Raw genomic sequence first — 14,828 nt, 5'->3', positions numbered from 1 at the left:
GGATTAAAGAGGGACAGCCAAGGAGCAGAAAGAAGTCCATTAAGCAGTCAAGCTAAAAACATCATTTGGCTGGAATTTGCTCAAAGAAGAAATAGTGGGGGCTAAAAAGGAGGATCCAACTTAACTTAAATCTTCCCCAAATTTCCATTGGGAGACAGTGTCTATAAGTTTCATAAAAGAAGGAAAGAGCAAGTCTAAAGCAGGAAGATAAATGCTGGGATCAAGAATACAATGAAAATGAATGTCTGGACATACATGAGGAGCTGGATGGTCAAGATTCTTGGGACACCCCACTAATGCCCCCAGAGGCTCCAGGGCTATTACCTCTTGGAAGTTGGTAACCTGCTCAATGGGCACATTCTCTTCTTCTTCAATAGCATGACGCATGGTCTTCTCCACACGCTGCAGCAAGAAGTCAAAGGCTGCAGGATTCTAGCAGAGGAGACAAGGTGATATGATACAGGAAGAAATGTTACTGCATTGAAACTCAGCCCTTACATTGACATGCACACTGACCCTGTATGGCTGATCCAGCTTTTTAAGACCAACTCACATTATCTGCAGTCTTTGGGACTATCTCTACTGACACAAGTTCAAATGAATTAGCCTAAGCTAAGGTTCCATGCAGACAACACTATTTGGAAGAGCTCTTTAAAAAGTCCGCGCAGCAACTAGAAAATATGCCTTAATGTGTATGGAGTGCCAAAGCAATCGATGACTCTTACAAATGGCCTATGGAAGCAATCTCCTCATGTTTCAGTGACTAGGAGACTGTGAATGTCTTGACAGCAGGGACTGTACTTGCCTTTCATTGTATCCCCAGTGATTAGCAAAGTGCCTGGCACATGGCAAGCACTAAATGCTTGTTGCCTTGACAACCCATATTTCGCCTGGAATCCCTTGCTGATCCCCAAAGAGGCACCAACAAGGAAGGGTACTGCAGCATAATGGTCTTGACAAATGCCAACCTAGGCCCTGTGTGATAAGATCAGGAAGGGCCTTAGAGTTTGAGGGAAGGACAGAGATGATGAGGGAAGGGCTGCTAGCTACTTTAGCCTATTCTGATTCTTGCCACCCACAAGGCAGGGACATGGATATCTAGACTCCTCCCAAAGCAGTCAAGAGGGAAGCAAAGAGAGCAGCAAAGAGTTGCACCATTTTAAATCGGCAGGGAATGTCGCTTCGGAAGACACCTGATTCCAGTGCCTCCACGTGGCCCCCAACGTATGTCTCTGAGTCCAGTACATGGCCATCTTCAGTCAGTTTGTTGAACTCCTGCTCTTGTTTGTTAGGAAAAACTATGTTGGCATGGAAAGCCTGGACCATCAGCAAGGCCTCACATAAGGTTCCTGAACCCTTCCGCAAGACCTGCAGCAGAAAAAACCAAAAGCCTTGAGAATGGCAATGTCCCACAAACTACCAGACCTGCTTGAAATCAGCCCCTGCAGTCATCATTAATAGAACAATTCACTGTGGAGAAAGAGCCTGCCTTCCTTGTCACCACAAGCAACAACTGAATGACTGGCTGCCACTAAGGGGCAGATGTACACAAAAGCCCTTTGAGGAGCAGTAGCCCTCAGACCACAAGTATCAAAATAGAAACCAGAGGTGACTGAACTTATGTTCCTTATGAAGGAAACTTTAGTGGGTCACATATTGATTTAGAAAACCACATATTAACATTATCTGTTTTGTTATATTTTTATTTGCTTTGTTAAATGTTTCCCAATTACATTTTAATCTGGTTCAGGTCACCCTTAGAAGTGTTTGGTCCACAAGAGGTCCATGAGCCACATGTTTGACACCTTTGCCCCAGATCAGTGAACTTGTTTCTAGCCCAGGCCTGACAACCTTCATCCCTGAGGAGGTAGCTCCTATGGAGAAGGAACCAGCTGTCCTCACCAACTGCCAACCAATTGGTATTCACAAGTAGGCAAGCCTGCCTGGTGGAAGCAGCCAGATCACCTGAGGGAAAGACAGGAGGCAGCACATACCAGGCAAGACCAACCACCACATCTTGATTACCATCTCCCCTTAGATCTTGATAGAGACAGCCTAGCACCCTGAATAGCCTAGCACCTTGGGAATAGCAATGCTTCTGGCTTCAGGCCTTTGGTTATTCTCCTGGGAAGCAGTCCCTGTGGAGATGCAGCCTAACAGCTGTTCCTCCAGGTGCTGTAGCCATAGCTACCAAAGACCCAGATGAGAAAGTTCTTGTCACCCAAGTCCTCTACACTGTTTAAAGGTTTCAACAACAGAAGTCGATATGATTTTATCATTGTAAATGATTATTAAAAATGTACTACCTTCTGCTTTGCTGCTATACTCTAGGGACTGTGGGATTCTTCCATCTGACTTACAGGTGAAACCTTCCAGATGTGGTATCCCCCCACTAGAATGTGAGCTCCCTGAGATTTATTTCTCTATAAGCATCCCCAGAGCTGAGCACAGTGGTCTCTCTGCACAGAAGCACTTTAGTCATTGACTCATTCATGTTGTTATGGTCCCTAGATCCCATTTCATTTGTTAGGATCTCTACTGCCCTAGACAGATGACATTCACTGAAAAGATGCAAAGATATCCATCTTCCCCAACGAATGCTATCACATCGCCACAGCCTTCTCCATTAGGAAGTCCTCTATCTTGTCTAGTACAGACACCTCAATGGATGTCACTAACATAGGTACCCCATACCAATTAGGGCAAAAATTGCACTGACCTCATCTGGTTCCATGGGGATAATAGTGCACAGAGCAAAGATGAAGGGATGGACATACTTCATATACATGTAGTAAGTAGCAACAGCATCTGATACTGAATATGTAGCTAGTGTCTGAGAAGAGAAATGAAAAAACCAGAACTGAAAAAACACAGATTAAGTGTGGCTATACACAGCAGCAATCCCAAAGAAAATCCCAAATACTGGTGAATGCCCAGGAATAAGAGGAGAAGATACAGACCTAACCTTCTACTCAATCGAAGGAAGCAGGGAGTCTCAGAATAGTAAATGTTCATGTAGGAAAAGCAGTCCCAGAGTGATGTGGTTCCAGTAGTCCATGCCCCTTCTTCTAAGCAGCATGCTCACTATCTGTCTCCCTCAAAGACCTAATGGCCTACAAAAGCCACTGGGTTCAATGGTACCTGAGGCTCCTCAGTGGCCATTCGACACATGTCCTCAGGGTCCAACTCCACAGGATCATACCCCAGTTTGGCTTTGGCTGCAGCTTTAAGGTTGTGGCTGCCCACTGGAAGGTAACTGTCCCTCTTTACCCATCTAGAAACAAAAAGAATGAAGACAAAATGATCCTCCTGGCCCTGAGTGGCCAGGAGTAGCTAATAAGGGTAGGTAATATGTGGGCAGACCCCCAAAAGTTCCGACTGCCTATAGGAACTGAATGATGCAGTGCAAAGAATAATGGATTTGGAATCAAAGGACCTGGGTTCAAATCCTGCCTTTGCCATTTACTATCTGTGTAACCTTGGCAAAGCACTTCATTCAACTCTGCAGGCTTTATTGTCCTCTGTAACATGAGAGCATTCAGACTAGGTGGCCTCTCAGGTAGGTGCCTTCTAGGTCTCCCTGCCATGGTCTTGTGGCTGGTAGGATAACTTTCTAAACTGACCTGTTCCCTTCTGACCAAGAACCCTACAGCCTAGTAGTGTGAGCACAGCACCAAAAGTCCCTTGGTGTGGTATTCCTGGGGAAGGAGCCACCGCAGCACCCACCTGAGACAGTCCATGTGGATGCACTGAGAGGACTTGTATTCCCCTTGACTGTCCTTTTGGAATCCAATCTCCTGACGCATACTCAGACCATGAACTGCTGCCCTAGCTTCCACAAACGGCCTAGGGAAAGGTGGAAAGGGGTGAGACAAGGCAAACAGGGAAGGATGACAGCAGAGATTGCTCCAACCTGTATAGCTCCTCCTTTTTACTGCAAAGAAACAACATACTGTAATGGGAAGGACATCAAGATAGGAGACCTAGAGCTGGGCCCCTACTCTTCCACTTAAAAACTAGGGGATCTTTTGCATGCTATTTAACCCCTCGAAAGCCCAGTTTGTTCAACCATCAAATGGAGATGGTCTGTACTCTACCTCCCTCAGAGGGTTATACATGAAACTGCTGTAGAACCATAAAATGACAAATAACCGAGAATTGTTATTATATTAGGGCAGCTAGGTGGCACAGTGGATAGAGTACCGGCCTGGAGTCAGAAAGACTCATCTTCCTCAGTTCAAATTCAGCCTCAGACACTTACTAGCTATGTGACCCTGAGCAAGTCACTTAATCCTATACGCCTCAGTTTCCTCATCTGTAAAATGAGCTGAAGAAGGAAATGCAAACCACTCCAATATCTTTGCCACAAAAACCCCAAATGGGTTACCAAGAGTCAGATGTGACTGAAAACGACTGAACAAAAATTATTACATTACTATCACTTTACTAAAAGGAAATGTTCAAGGTCAATTCTGTGAGCAAGGTGACAGTTTGATATTATCTCTCTTCATCTTACAAAAAATGAACACACATGCATCCAGAATGATAGGATTCCCCGAGAGTATGAATTACAAAAAGTGAAACAATTTACTGTCTTTTCTTCACTCTACCACAGGTTTCTTGGGGGGAGATGGTGTCCCAGAAGACTCAAAGCTGGCTATCTCTCCTCAGAATGGAATATACTCATTCCTGAGCAGCACAACCAACCTGTCAACAAAGGCCCTCTTTAACTCAATTCTTAGCTCCTCACAATTGTTAGTGAAGCTTCCACACTTACCAGTCAAAAAAGTCACCATTGTAAGTTACCATGATGGTAGGTTTGGTTTCCTGGACATGCTCAAACCACCTCTGGATTAAATGAGCCTGAAATCAAAAAAAGGGTAGAACTGTGAGTCAATAACTTTATCTTTTGAGAAGACATATTTGCTCCATTTTTAATGACTTAAACACTTCTTGGTAAAAGGAACCTCAAAGAATCTGGCCTCTCTCCTACCTATACCCACAAGGTACCCTGATCCAACCAGGCAGATCCAAACCAGGAGATCAGGTTTTCCCATCAAACTCCCTACCAATGCTTTCCGTTTGGTTGGACACTGATACCTATTGTCATCCTTTCAAGAAGGAAATGAGAGCCCCTTGTTTCACTCTGATCCTCCTTATCAGTCGCTCCTTCTCAATAGTCATGGGCTAGATCTTTCAACCAATCCTAATCCATAGACAAGGTTACACGGCCACTCACATCACAGAAAGGAACAAAGAATCACCAATTACCAATGGTAATGGAAGATCACCAGGACTTAAAATTTGTTTTACCATTGCACCTTCTAGCTCACCAAGCCTGGTCATCTGATGCACATTCCTTCTCTAGACCCTCAGGCAATGCCATCTGACCTACCAACACACCTTAATTAGCCTTAATCACCCTTGAGAGTAGGGATTGTATTGCTTCTCTGTTCTTGTATTCTCACTGCTTAGTACATAGTTAAGTACTTAATAAATGTTTTTTCATTCATTCATTCCTGGAAAAATCTAACACCAATTTCTTCCATGATGGGTTTGTAACTTTACTTTCAACTAAGTTCAGTAAGGTACAATGCTAACCCATGGCAAAAGAAGTAGATGCAAATTAATATCTTTTTATATCACACAGTTCTTGGGCAGGGGGAGCTCCCTAGGACTGAGAGAGGGCTGAGAATTTCTCTTAAGAAAAGTGTGCTTACCTCATCAGGTTCATTGAAGACACAAAAGGGTCCCTCATATTCTGGCTTAGGGGTGAACTCAAAATCTTCAATGTCCTCAGAGACAATCTCTCTGTTGGTGATCAGGTATCCCTAATGAAGTTGGTTAGACACCTATAGTTAAAAAAAGTGCTAGCAAAAACACAAATAAGAACCAACTCACTGCCTAAAAATGTGGCTGGCCATCCCTCCTACACACAACTCTAATGGCAACTCCATGACCTCCTACCCTCCCAAAGAAGAGACATTAAGATTCAAGTCCTAAGACTAGAGGTACCCCCAACCTTCCTACACAGTTTGGGAAGTTGTAGCCATTATGACTAGAGGTGGTGAATGATTTTTTAGCTTGTCAGCTGTTCTGACTTGGATTTCAACAGCTGAACCAGACACTCACCTGACCATCTACCATGTAAGAGATCATCATAATCTGATCAGTCTCTGCATCTGGGAACTTGAGAGGCAGTTTAGTTGTTTCAATGTCAAATGCCAAAACTACAGGGTCCTGAAAGTGACAAAAGGTACAGAGGGCTCAGTGGCAATCCAGCTGGCCTTCTTTATGATCTTAACACTGCCATTACTGAAAATACGGAAGCCCAAGACTTTCCTTTCTTGGCCCTAAGGCATCTAGATCCATGATGCTCCTTCTGGCCCTTGTCTTCTCATCCACAGCTCACTGGTGGATTTTTGTCCCCAAATTCCAGTCCAAGGGTATTTAGAGAGGGCTGATATAGGCTTCCCAGCCTCACCTCATAGGTTCAAATCAGGCCAAAAAGGTGATGACACTTAAAAGTCCCTAAGTCATTTCTGTAATATGAAATGGTTTCAGGTCAGATCCTGATGGAAAATTAAGATTGATTAGCTCTCCTTTGCCCCCTTGTGGCAGCGTCCTAAACCAGTAACACTCAATCTCATCTCTCTGGGTAGAGGGGCATGATGTTCTATGGAAAGAGCTTGTCACAACCTCAGCTAAGAAAGTACAAGTATTACTTACAGGTCGTTCAACAAGGTCATCTCGGCGAGTGATTTCAATGGGAAGGGAACTACCCCGGTACCGAACATTATACCAATGAGCCTACAAAAGGGACCGAAGGAGATATAGTGTGCATTAGATAAGGAGTTCTCTACTTCAGGAAACACTTCTGTTTACATGCTCATTTTCACCTCAGCATTTCCTTGACATCAAGGCCTTCCCAAAGAAAACACCATTCCAGCCCGGCACTCACCACATGGATCTTCAGGTCAATGGACAAACGAATGTGGTAGGGAACGTCATACTCGCGCATGTCAACTACGTTGTCCAACTGGTCAGCTATTTTCTTAGAGGCCCCCTCTTCATCAGTAGTTACACTACCCCCCATCAATGCACTCCACAAAAAAGGGAAAATAGTTATTAATTCCTCTATTCCCAGCTGCAGAATTATGGAGATGAAGAGAGAAAAGTCAGTATTAAGTGAATACAAAAATCAAAATGGACTGAGTTCATCAGGATGATTTTCAAGAATATATACAACCTTAAATACAGCTCACAAATACTTGAAGATCTGTGCCAATAAAGGGTCAGGCCTGAGTTCCTAGGGAGAGGGGGGTCTGTTCCCCTAACTATTACCCTATCAACTACTATTTACCTTGCTCTCTCTTTTCATCAGAATTAGAAACTGGTGACATCAGGATTTTAAACCCACTGTTTGTCTTTATATATGCTCATATGCTAAACAGAAGGTTCAGGAATTGACCAATGATTAGAGCACTCTGAAAATCCAGCTTCAGAGCAAGGGAAAAGTTATAGGAGGCTTCAACGTTTCAGACTTGACTGCCTAAAGTGGAGTGGTTCTTCTTTGTCTACTGCTACCACCACCACTACTACTATTACTTCTTAAACCAACATGACCTTCTACCTCTGCTTTTCCCTTACCATTCTTTCTATTGCATCTTCTGTTTTCAGTTTTTATATGTCAGGTTTTCCAAAGTTATTATTTTATGAACATCTAAAAATGATAAAATATACTTGGGACTCAAAATCAACTTGAGTTGATTAGAACCAATCCACAAATATGTCTTTTAGTAAAAGAAGACGGTGCTTTACTCGGTGGGCCAAAATAAAAAAATACTGCACCACTGAACATATCAAGCACTTGGTCTGACTCCTCAAGGATATTTCAGCCAAAAGAAGCCTGGCATCATGCTGAACTTGTTGCCCCATAAGACCATATAACTACTTCATTAGGATCAGGAAAATGGGAACGGGTACCACCTAGGGAATATGTAGCTCACCTGGACAACATAGCTGTATAGGTATCACTGGCATTATCCCGCTCTCGATTCTTCTTCACAGCTGGAGAAATCTCCTTCCTCACTTTTACAAGGTCATCCACAGTGTTAAAAGAGAGTTTAATATAATTTCGCTTCAAGCCCACCAAGTGATTTGGCTACGAAGTGAAAATAAGGTGTGTTCATGAATACAAGAAAAGACATTTTACTAATGACAGGGAATTAAGGAGACCAAGAGTAGCTATAATATGATAAAGACAAATGGAATCCAGTTCAGGGAAACTGGAGCTCTGGAGCACCTTGACTGAGGTAGTAGCAAGCCAGGGTCCTTTGATGATTCTCCCAGACCCAGCCCCTCACTGTTCCCCAGGCCACAAAGCAGCAAACTAACTCACTTCCTAAGCCTCTTCCAATCTCTCTGCTTCACAAATGTGTGGACAACACTTACCAAGTCCAGATCCTCTTTGGGAACAGTCTCCAATTTGGCAATTTTCCCCTGAAACTTCTTAGAGAGAAAAGATGACACCTCTCGTTCACAACCCTACAACGAGATCAGAATTTTAGCAATGATCAGAATCTAATGCATCTCCTAACTTTCCACTCTAGAAACACACTTCTTTTCAGATTCCAAAGCCCACTACAAAGTAATGGACAGATCATGTGGCCTGATTCAATGAAATATACATATTTACCTTCCTTGTTGCTATGTAGAAATATGGCTTATAAGCCAGTGCCACCTGGAAAAGAACAAGAGCCATCACAACTCATCCAAACATGAATTAAAAAAAGGAAGAAAAGAAGGCCAGGTGTTCTCTTGAACATTCCCTGGGAACAGCAAGGTATGCATTACTCCTTCTACTCTGATAAAGCACAGTAAGGACAACATAGTAAGGCTTCCAAACAGATGTTAAATATAGAATGGAATAAGCCTTTATTAAGCATCTAATACTTTGCAAACATCTCATTTGATGGCAGAAAAGTTCAAGACCAACAATTAGGAAACTTTCTTTTCATTTATTTGTAGCAGAGCCTGAAAGTCAATCACCCTCACATGAGGTAGTTATCTCTCAGCCTGCTATTGGACTGGTTACTGCATTTATTCATTTATTCATATCCTCCTGAGTTCTAAAGTAATCCAAGGGTACATTTGAATATTTCCTTATCAATTACTAAACTGCAACATCTTTCTCAAAAAAAAAAAAAAAAACCCCAAAACTCTGAGCCCCTAGTTCAGGTGATTAAATACTACTTACTATACTGGAGAAACCACTTTTCCTATAAGCAGTTGTTTGTTTCACTAAACATCAACGTTCCTAATCTCCTAGGCTTAAAAAATATCAGTTGCTTGCTATCCAATTATGTAACAATAAAACCAATGGTCAAAGGAGTAAATACTTATTTGTGACGTTTTAGTCGTGAGAAAGATCACAGTCAGGGTCACCTTCTACTCATCACTGTTGGTCTTAACTTCTTGTTTCTGAAACACAGTCCTACTATTAAGAGGTCAAGACTGCAGATATGTCTCTTCAAAATCTTCTATATAAAGATTAAATTCAATCCTCTCAAAAAATAAGTTCTTTCCCACAGTCTTCCCACTATCTTGCTCCAGCCTTGTCAGGGAGAGTTGCTTTGAAGATGGTGATTAAAACTCAATCAATATTCAAACAGCAATTGAACTCTCCAGCTCTTCATAAATTCCTCACACTCGAAGTATCCCCGCCACTGACTTCCCCACAAAATTACAAACTGTTACTATAATTTCAACATAACCTCAGTAGTAGAGGCTATTAAAGTTGGTGTTACAGATTTAAACAACAAAACCAATTAAAATTATAACTACTTAAACTTCTTAAATGACTTTCAACATGAGGCCTGCCAGTGCTTTTCTAAGGATCTTATCAAAGCTAAAGGGCAAAGTACAGCCGAAAGGGACTTCAGAAGTCATCTTTTCCAATCCACTTATACAGATGAGGAAACTGAGTCCCAAGGAGTTAAGTAATTTGCCTAAGGCCCTGCAGCAGAATCTGAATATATAAAGAAATGCCAGTTGAGGATGAGGTGATTTGGGGGGTTATCTCTTCTCAATTGGTTATAGGCAGAAGTGCATCAATGTCTACACCTTCTACATCACAAAATTTCAGAGTCAGAAGGCACTTCAGAGGTCATCTAGTCCAGCTTCTAACTGAAAAGGCATCTCTGATTATCCAGCCTCTGCTTCAAGAGCTCCAGGAAAAGAGAATCCATTAACTCCCAAGGCAGCCTCTTCTCCTCAGGGGAAATTCTTACAGGTGGTGGTGACTAGGCTCCTCTTGGCTCAGACGAAACTAGGCCAAATCACCAAGTGGTGCTCAGATCACTCATGGGAGAGACCCACTTACCTTAAATCGGCTGCCATCATCTTGGATGAAATAGTAATCCACTGCACTGACCAAGCGCTTATCTTCATCTAAAATCTCAGTCTAAAAAGAGAAGGCAGTAGTCTGCATTGGTAACAAAGTTCTCTTGACAAATCAAAGCCCCATCTATACAATATTAATAGCTCTTTTTTTTTTTTATCAGAGTGCTATCCTTTCCAACCCTTAGATTATATTATATATTCCAGAAATAAATTCCTTTGACCCACTGTCATTATAAGCTACCAGCCTTATTCATAAGAGTCTCATTAAGACACTCTCCAGCCTTAGAGTCTAGGAGTTTCCCCTCACCTTTCCAATGGCCCCATGACTCATTCTCTTTCACATCTTATTTTCATATACAGTCTTTCTGCTGTTTTCCTACAAAGATTACTCTCTGAACCTTCACAACACATTTTTAAAAGTAAAAGTTGGAAAGATTCAGAAACAATTATGCCTACCTTTTCAATGATCCCACATATAGCTCCCACAAAACAGAGCCTCCCACTACCTGTCTCTGTTACCAGGACAAGAAATACTAGGTAGCAATAACAGCTGACATTTATATAACCTTATTAGGTTTACAATAACTTTTTATAAAGGTATTTAGGTGGCTCTGTAGATAAAGCCCTAGGCCTGGAATAAGGAAGAACTGAGTTCAAATCCAGCCTCAAGACACTGTGTAACCCTGGGCAAGTCATCTAACTCTTCGTTGTCTTAATTCACTAGAGAAGGAAATGACAATCCACTCCAATGTCTTAATCCAATGGGCAATATGGACCAGAGGCTCTCAGAGTCGGACACAACTGAACATAAACTTTTAATACATTATTTCATTTGATCTTCATCATAAGAATTACAGTTATTATTATCACTATTTCATGAGAAAACCAAGTGCCAGAGAAATCAAGCTCATGATCATACAGTAAGCAAGCCCTGGAGGCAGAACTAGGAAGATAAAGGCTACATAAACTTCCCCTTCACTTGCCTGGGGATAATGGCTGATGAGTCTCTTCAAACCCAAGGTTACCATTCTTTCCACTTCCTACTACATCATGCTACCTCCCCCAGCAGCATGCAGAATAGATGCTCTTGGGCTAGAAGATGTAATGTAAAGAGAAAACCAAGCAGCTTACAGGGTGCATGTTGATTAGCCAGCCAGTCTTCTCTTCAGGCTCCTGCAGTCTTTCAAAACCAAATCTTGTATCCATCTTGTCTGTCCAGTGACTCCTTTCCAAACGCTTGAGGGCAGAGAGTGAAGAGGAGGAAGAGCCATCATCCCTGTGTAAAAGAATGGAAAATCTATCCTCTGCATTTCAAGATGACATCAACACTCTAGACCCAGACACAGCAATAATCCTGCTGTATGTGATTAAATTTTCTTGGTTATAGGATGCATAATATGAAGCATTTACTTTGGTTGTGGAACCCCTGATTACTAGTGACTAATCAATCATCAGTTACTATTAATTTTTCCTGTCATGTCCCTTGGACTAATATCATGCCACTGGTACTCTCCTCAACCAGGATGAACCATCCTGAATCGCCTCATACCTGGATTACTACAGTATGTGGAAGAACTTCATATGGAAGAACTGTGCCTTAGGAAGATGGGAGGCATTAGGTAGGACAACTTGGACGGATTAGGGAAGAGACTGATGACAGGTAACTAAGAGTCTACAGTAAAAGCCCAAGAAAAAGGTAACAACAGCCTCAAAACAACAAACATTTATTAAGCATAAGAAAAAGACGTGATCCTCTAAGAGTTTATAATATACTATGGTAACTAAGACACATAAACAAGTTAACAACATAAGGTAAAGCAAGATCAGTGCAACAGACAGCTTCAGACAAAATGCTATGAGAAATCTGAGAGGTAAAGAACAAAAAGTCTCATAGTTCGAGAGGACCTGAGACCATCCAGGTTCAACTTATCCAACAATAGGAATCCCTTCTATAAAATCCTTAACAGATAGTCATCCAGCCCTGTTTGAATCAAGCAAGCAAATACACATTAAACAGCAATTATATGGTGGACAATGGGCTAAAATACAAAGACAAAAGAAAAACAGTCGCTTCCATCAAATTTACATTCTAACATGCCAAAAACATATATGGGAATATGCAAAACACATATTTAGCAGAGAGAGACAAGATAACCTTGGAGGGGAAGGCACAAGCTAAGAGAACAGCTTAAGCAAGAGGAGGTCCTTAAGCCAAGTCCTGAAAGAATTTCAAGAGGCAAAGGTGAAGAGATAAAGCACTCCAGGCAGAGGAAACTGACAGTGCAAAAGCATGGAGACAGGAGATGGTGTGTCATGTGTAAAAAGTGCAGAGGGAAGTAATTATAAGTAAGGCCAGAAAGATGGAGGGAGCTTTAAACATCAAACAAAGAAGTTTATATTTGATCCTGTAGGTAATAGGGGAATTTACTGAGTACGGAGTTGAAACGAAAATCAGACAACCACCTTGGAAGCTGAGTGGAAGATGGACTAGAATGGAGAGACTTAAGCAGGGTGATCAATTTATAAGCTATTGCAACAGCTAAGGCAAAAAATGATGGCAGTCTGCACTGGGGTAGTCTAGGCTGTGAATAGAGAGATTTTGCGGAGAAAGCAACTGATTAATGATGAGTAAGAGTAAGGAGTCCAGGTCAATGTGGAAGGTGTGAAACTTGATGATTGGGGCAACGGTGGTGGTCTCAACAATAAAAGAGAAGTTTGAAGAGGGCTGGCTTGGAGGACAGTTGGAAGACAATAGTCCGGTCCTGTCCTGTCTTAGACACCTTGAGTTTCCATTTCAATTGCTCTGTAGTCTTGCCTAAATTTCTGCAGCTGATTATTTAAATAAAACATTACTTTTTGAGTGGGAGGGATGTGCAGAGAAGAATTCAGGAAAAGCTTCCTGAAAAAGGTGACCTCAAAGTTAAGCCTATAGCCAAGGCATGGAGAGGAGAAAGGAAAAGGTTAGGTAAGGTTATCAGGTGAATTGATCTAAATGAGGACTGGGAGAGGGGAAGGACTACCTCAAACACCCCTCTCCCCTTTGTCATCAATTATCCCACAACTCTACCATCTCCCACCCCGACCACTAGAAAAGGACCAGGACCTTGCCATTTGTTCTCTAGCAATAGCTTGTCCCTGTTCTCCTCCTGCTTAAGGACTGATAATCAAATCAACATTACCACTACTACTGTGAAGACAGTACTGGTGTGACAAGCTACTGTCCTATAGATTCAGTTTGAATTCCCGTGATTCTGAGTTGTAGGCTGATACCAACTGTGGAGAGTCCAGAAGAAGGACTGGACTGCACCAGTAGCAGGACTGGAAAGGACAGAAGCAAGAGATAGTTCAGAGGAAGATTACGAAGATCTTGCAATGAGGAGTCAGGGGCAAGTTTGTAGGCAGTTAGAAAGCAACCAACAGGCAAGGAGAGTGAGGATAATTAGAGGGGAAAATTTTCAGTAGAAAGGTGGACTAGGATCACTTGTGAAACAGAAGGGTGTGGCTTGGCAAGAATGACCATCTTTTTCTCACACAAGGAGACAGTGGAGAAAGGCATTTGGGTGATATAAGATGAGGAGGAAAGGAAAAGAGGGAACTCTTGGGGAAAGGGTTTCCATTTTTTTTTACCAGTAAACTATGAGTCTGTTTTCAGCTAAGAAGGGAGGGGGAAAGGAAATCAGGAAAAGGGTTGGAAGAACCTCTGTGGTGAGTTAATTCGGGAGGTGTAAAAGGGTTACTTGGCAGCAAGGCCGGCCTGGTTGAAATTAGGTAACATAAATTTGTAGTGGACCCTGTCAGCATCGGCTTCACGATTTTTCCCAATATTCAACAGTCAGATGAAACAGGTAGGTAGAAAGGGATCAGGAAAGACATGAAAAGATCACGGGTAACTTCAAGGGGTGAGGCTGAAAGCCAGAAAGAAGAGGATTTAGGAGAACTGAAGCAGGAGGAGCCGGAATGATGACTATGATGAGTTCAGTGTTCGGTCGGACCCCCAGCTGGAAAGGTCCGGCAAGCAGGTGGACGCGACAACGGGAAGGTCGGTATGGAAGAGGGAAAATACTGTCTAAAAATGCTGGAGAGCAGATCTGAGAATGATGGGCACGCAGGTATCGAAGGTAAAGAAGCAAGTGAAGGCACGGAGGAAAGGCCGCACACGGGGGTATGGGGGGACAGGGAAGTAACCGGAGGCAGCGCGGCCTCCGGGGAAGGGATGGGAGCGCAGAAGGCCGTGGGTGGTCAGCGCGGGCACCAGCGGGCACGGCCGCTGGGCACGGCCGCTGGGCACGGCGGATTCCAGGGGCTCGGCGCGGGGTGGCTCTGGGGTCTCAGCATTTGGGGGTGCACCGACGGCCCAGGGGGAGCTGAGGCCGGCAAGGCTGGGGTGGAGAGCGGCCCTCAGGGCCCTGGGAGGGACCCTGCGG

General features: G+C 42.9%; 1 protein-coding gene across 6 annotated transcripts in view; it reads right to left on the bottom strand.

The window, feature by feature from the left end:
• POLE (DNA polymerase epsilon, catalytic subunit) overlaps positions 1 to 14,828 on the bottom strand; it is a 58,325-nt gene that overhangs the window by 43,320 nt on the left and 177 nt on the right. For 5 of the 6 annotated variants that reach the window (XR_011965442.1, XM_072600816.1, XM_072600818.1 and 2 more), the window contains exons 2-16: positions 11,536 to 11,680; positions 10,385 to 10,465; positions 8,699 to 8,743; positions 8,455 to 8,547; positions 8,010 to 8,164; positions 6,962 to 7,103; positions 6,730 to 6,810; positions 6,133 to 6,240; positions 5,721 to 5,831; positions 4,778 to 4,863; positions 3,727 to 3,846; positions 3,142 to 3,274; positions 2,720 to 2,833; positions 1,156 to 1,368; positions 325 to 432 (exon numbers count right to left, since the gene is read on the bottom strand). Coding sequence is in view for 5 of the 6 variants with exons in the window: in XM_072600816.1 (XP_072456917.1) it covers positions 325 to 432; positions 1,156 to 1,368; positions 2,720 to 2,833; positions 3,142 to 3,274; positions 3,727 to 3,846; positions 4,778 to 4,863; positions 5,721 to 5,831; positions 6,133 to 6,240; positions 6,730 to 6,810; positions 6,962 to 7,103; positions 8,010 to 8,164; positions 8,455 to 8,547; positions 8,699 to 8,743; positions 10,385 to 10,465; positions 11,536 to 11,680 (1,735 nt within the window). In the remaining variant the exon portion in view is untranslated. The remainder of the gene's footprint in view (positions 1 to 324; positions 433 to 1,155; positions 1,369 to 2,719; positions 2,834 to 3,141; positions 3,275 to 3,726; positions 3,847 to 4,777; positions 4,864 to 5,720; positions 5,832 to 6,132; positions 6,241 to 6,729; positions 6,811 to 6,961; positions 7,104 to 8,009; positions 8,165 to 8,454; positions 8,548 to 8,698; positions 8,744 to 10,384; positions 10,466 to 11,535; positions 11,681 to 14,828) is intronic. The other variant, XM_072600817.1, reaches the window with a different exon arrangement.

This window comes from Notamacropus eugenii, chromosome 4, assembly GCF_028372415.1.
Source record: "Notamacropus eugenii isolate mMacEug1 chromosome 4, mMacEug1.pri_v2, whole genome shotgun sequence".
Classification (NCBI taxonomy): Eukaryota; Metazoa; Chordata; class Mammalia; order Diprotodontia; family Macropodidae; genus Notamacropus; species Notamacropus eugenii.
Note: the sequence above shows the minus strand (reverse complement) of the source record. Positions and strands in the feature narration are given on the sequence as shown.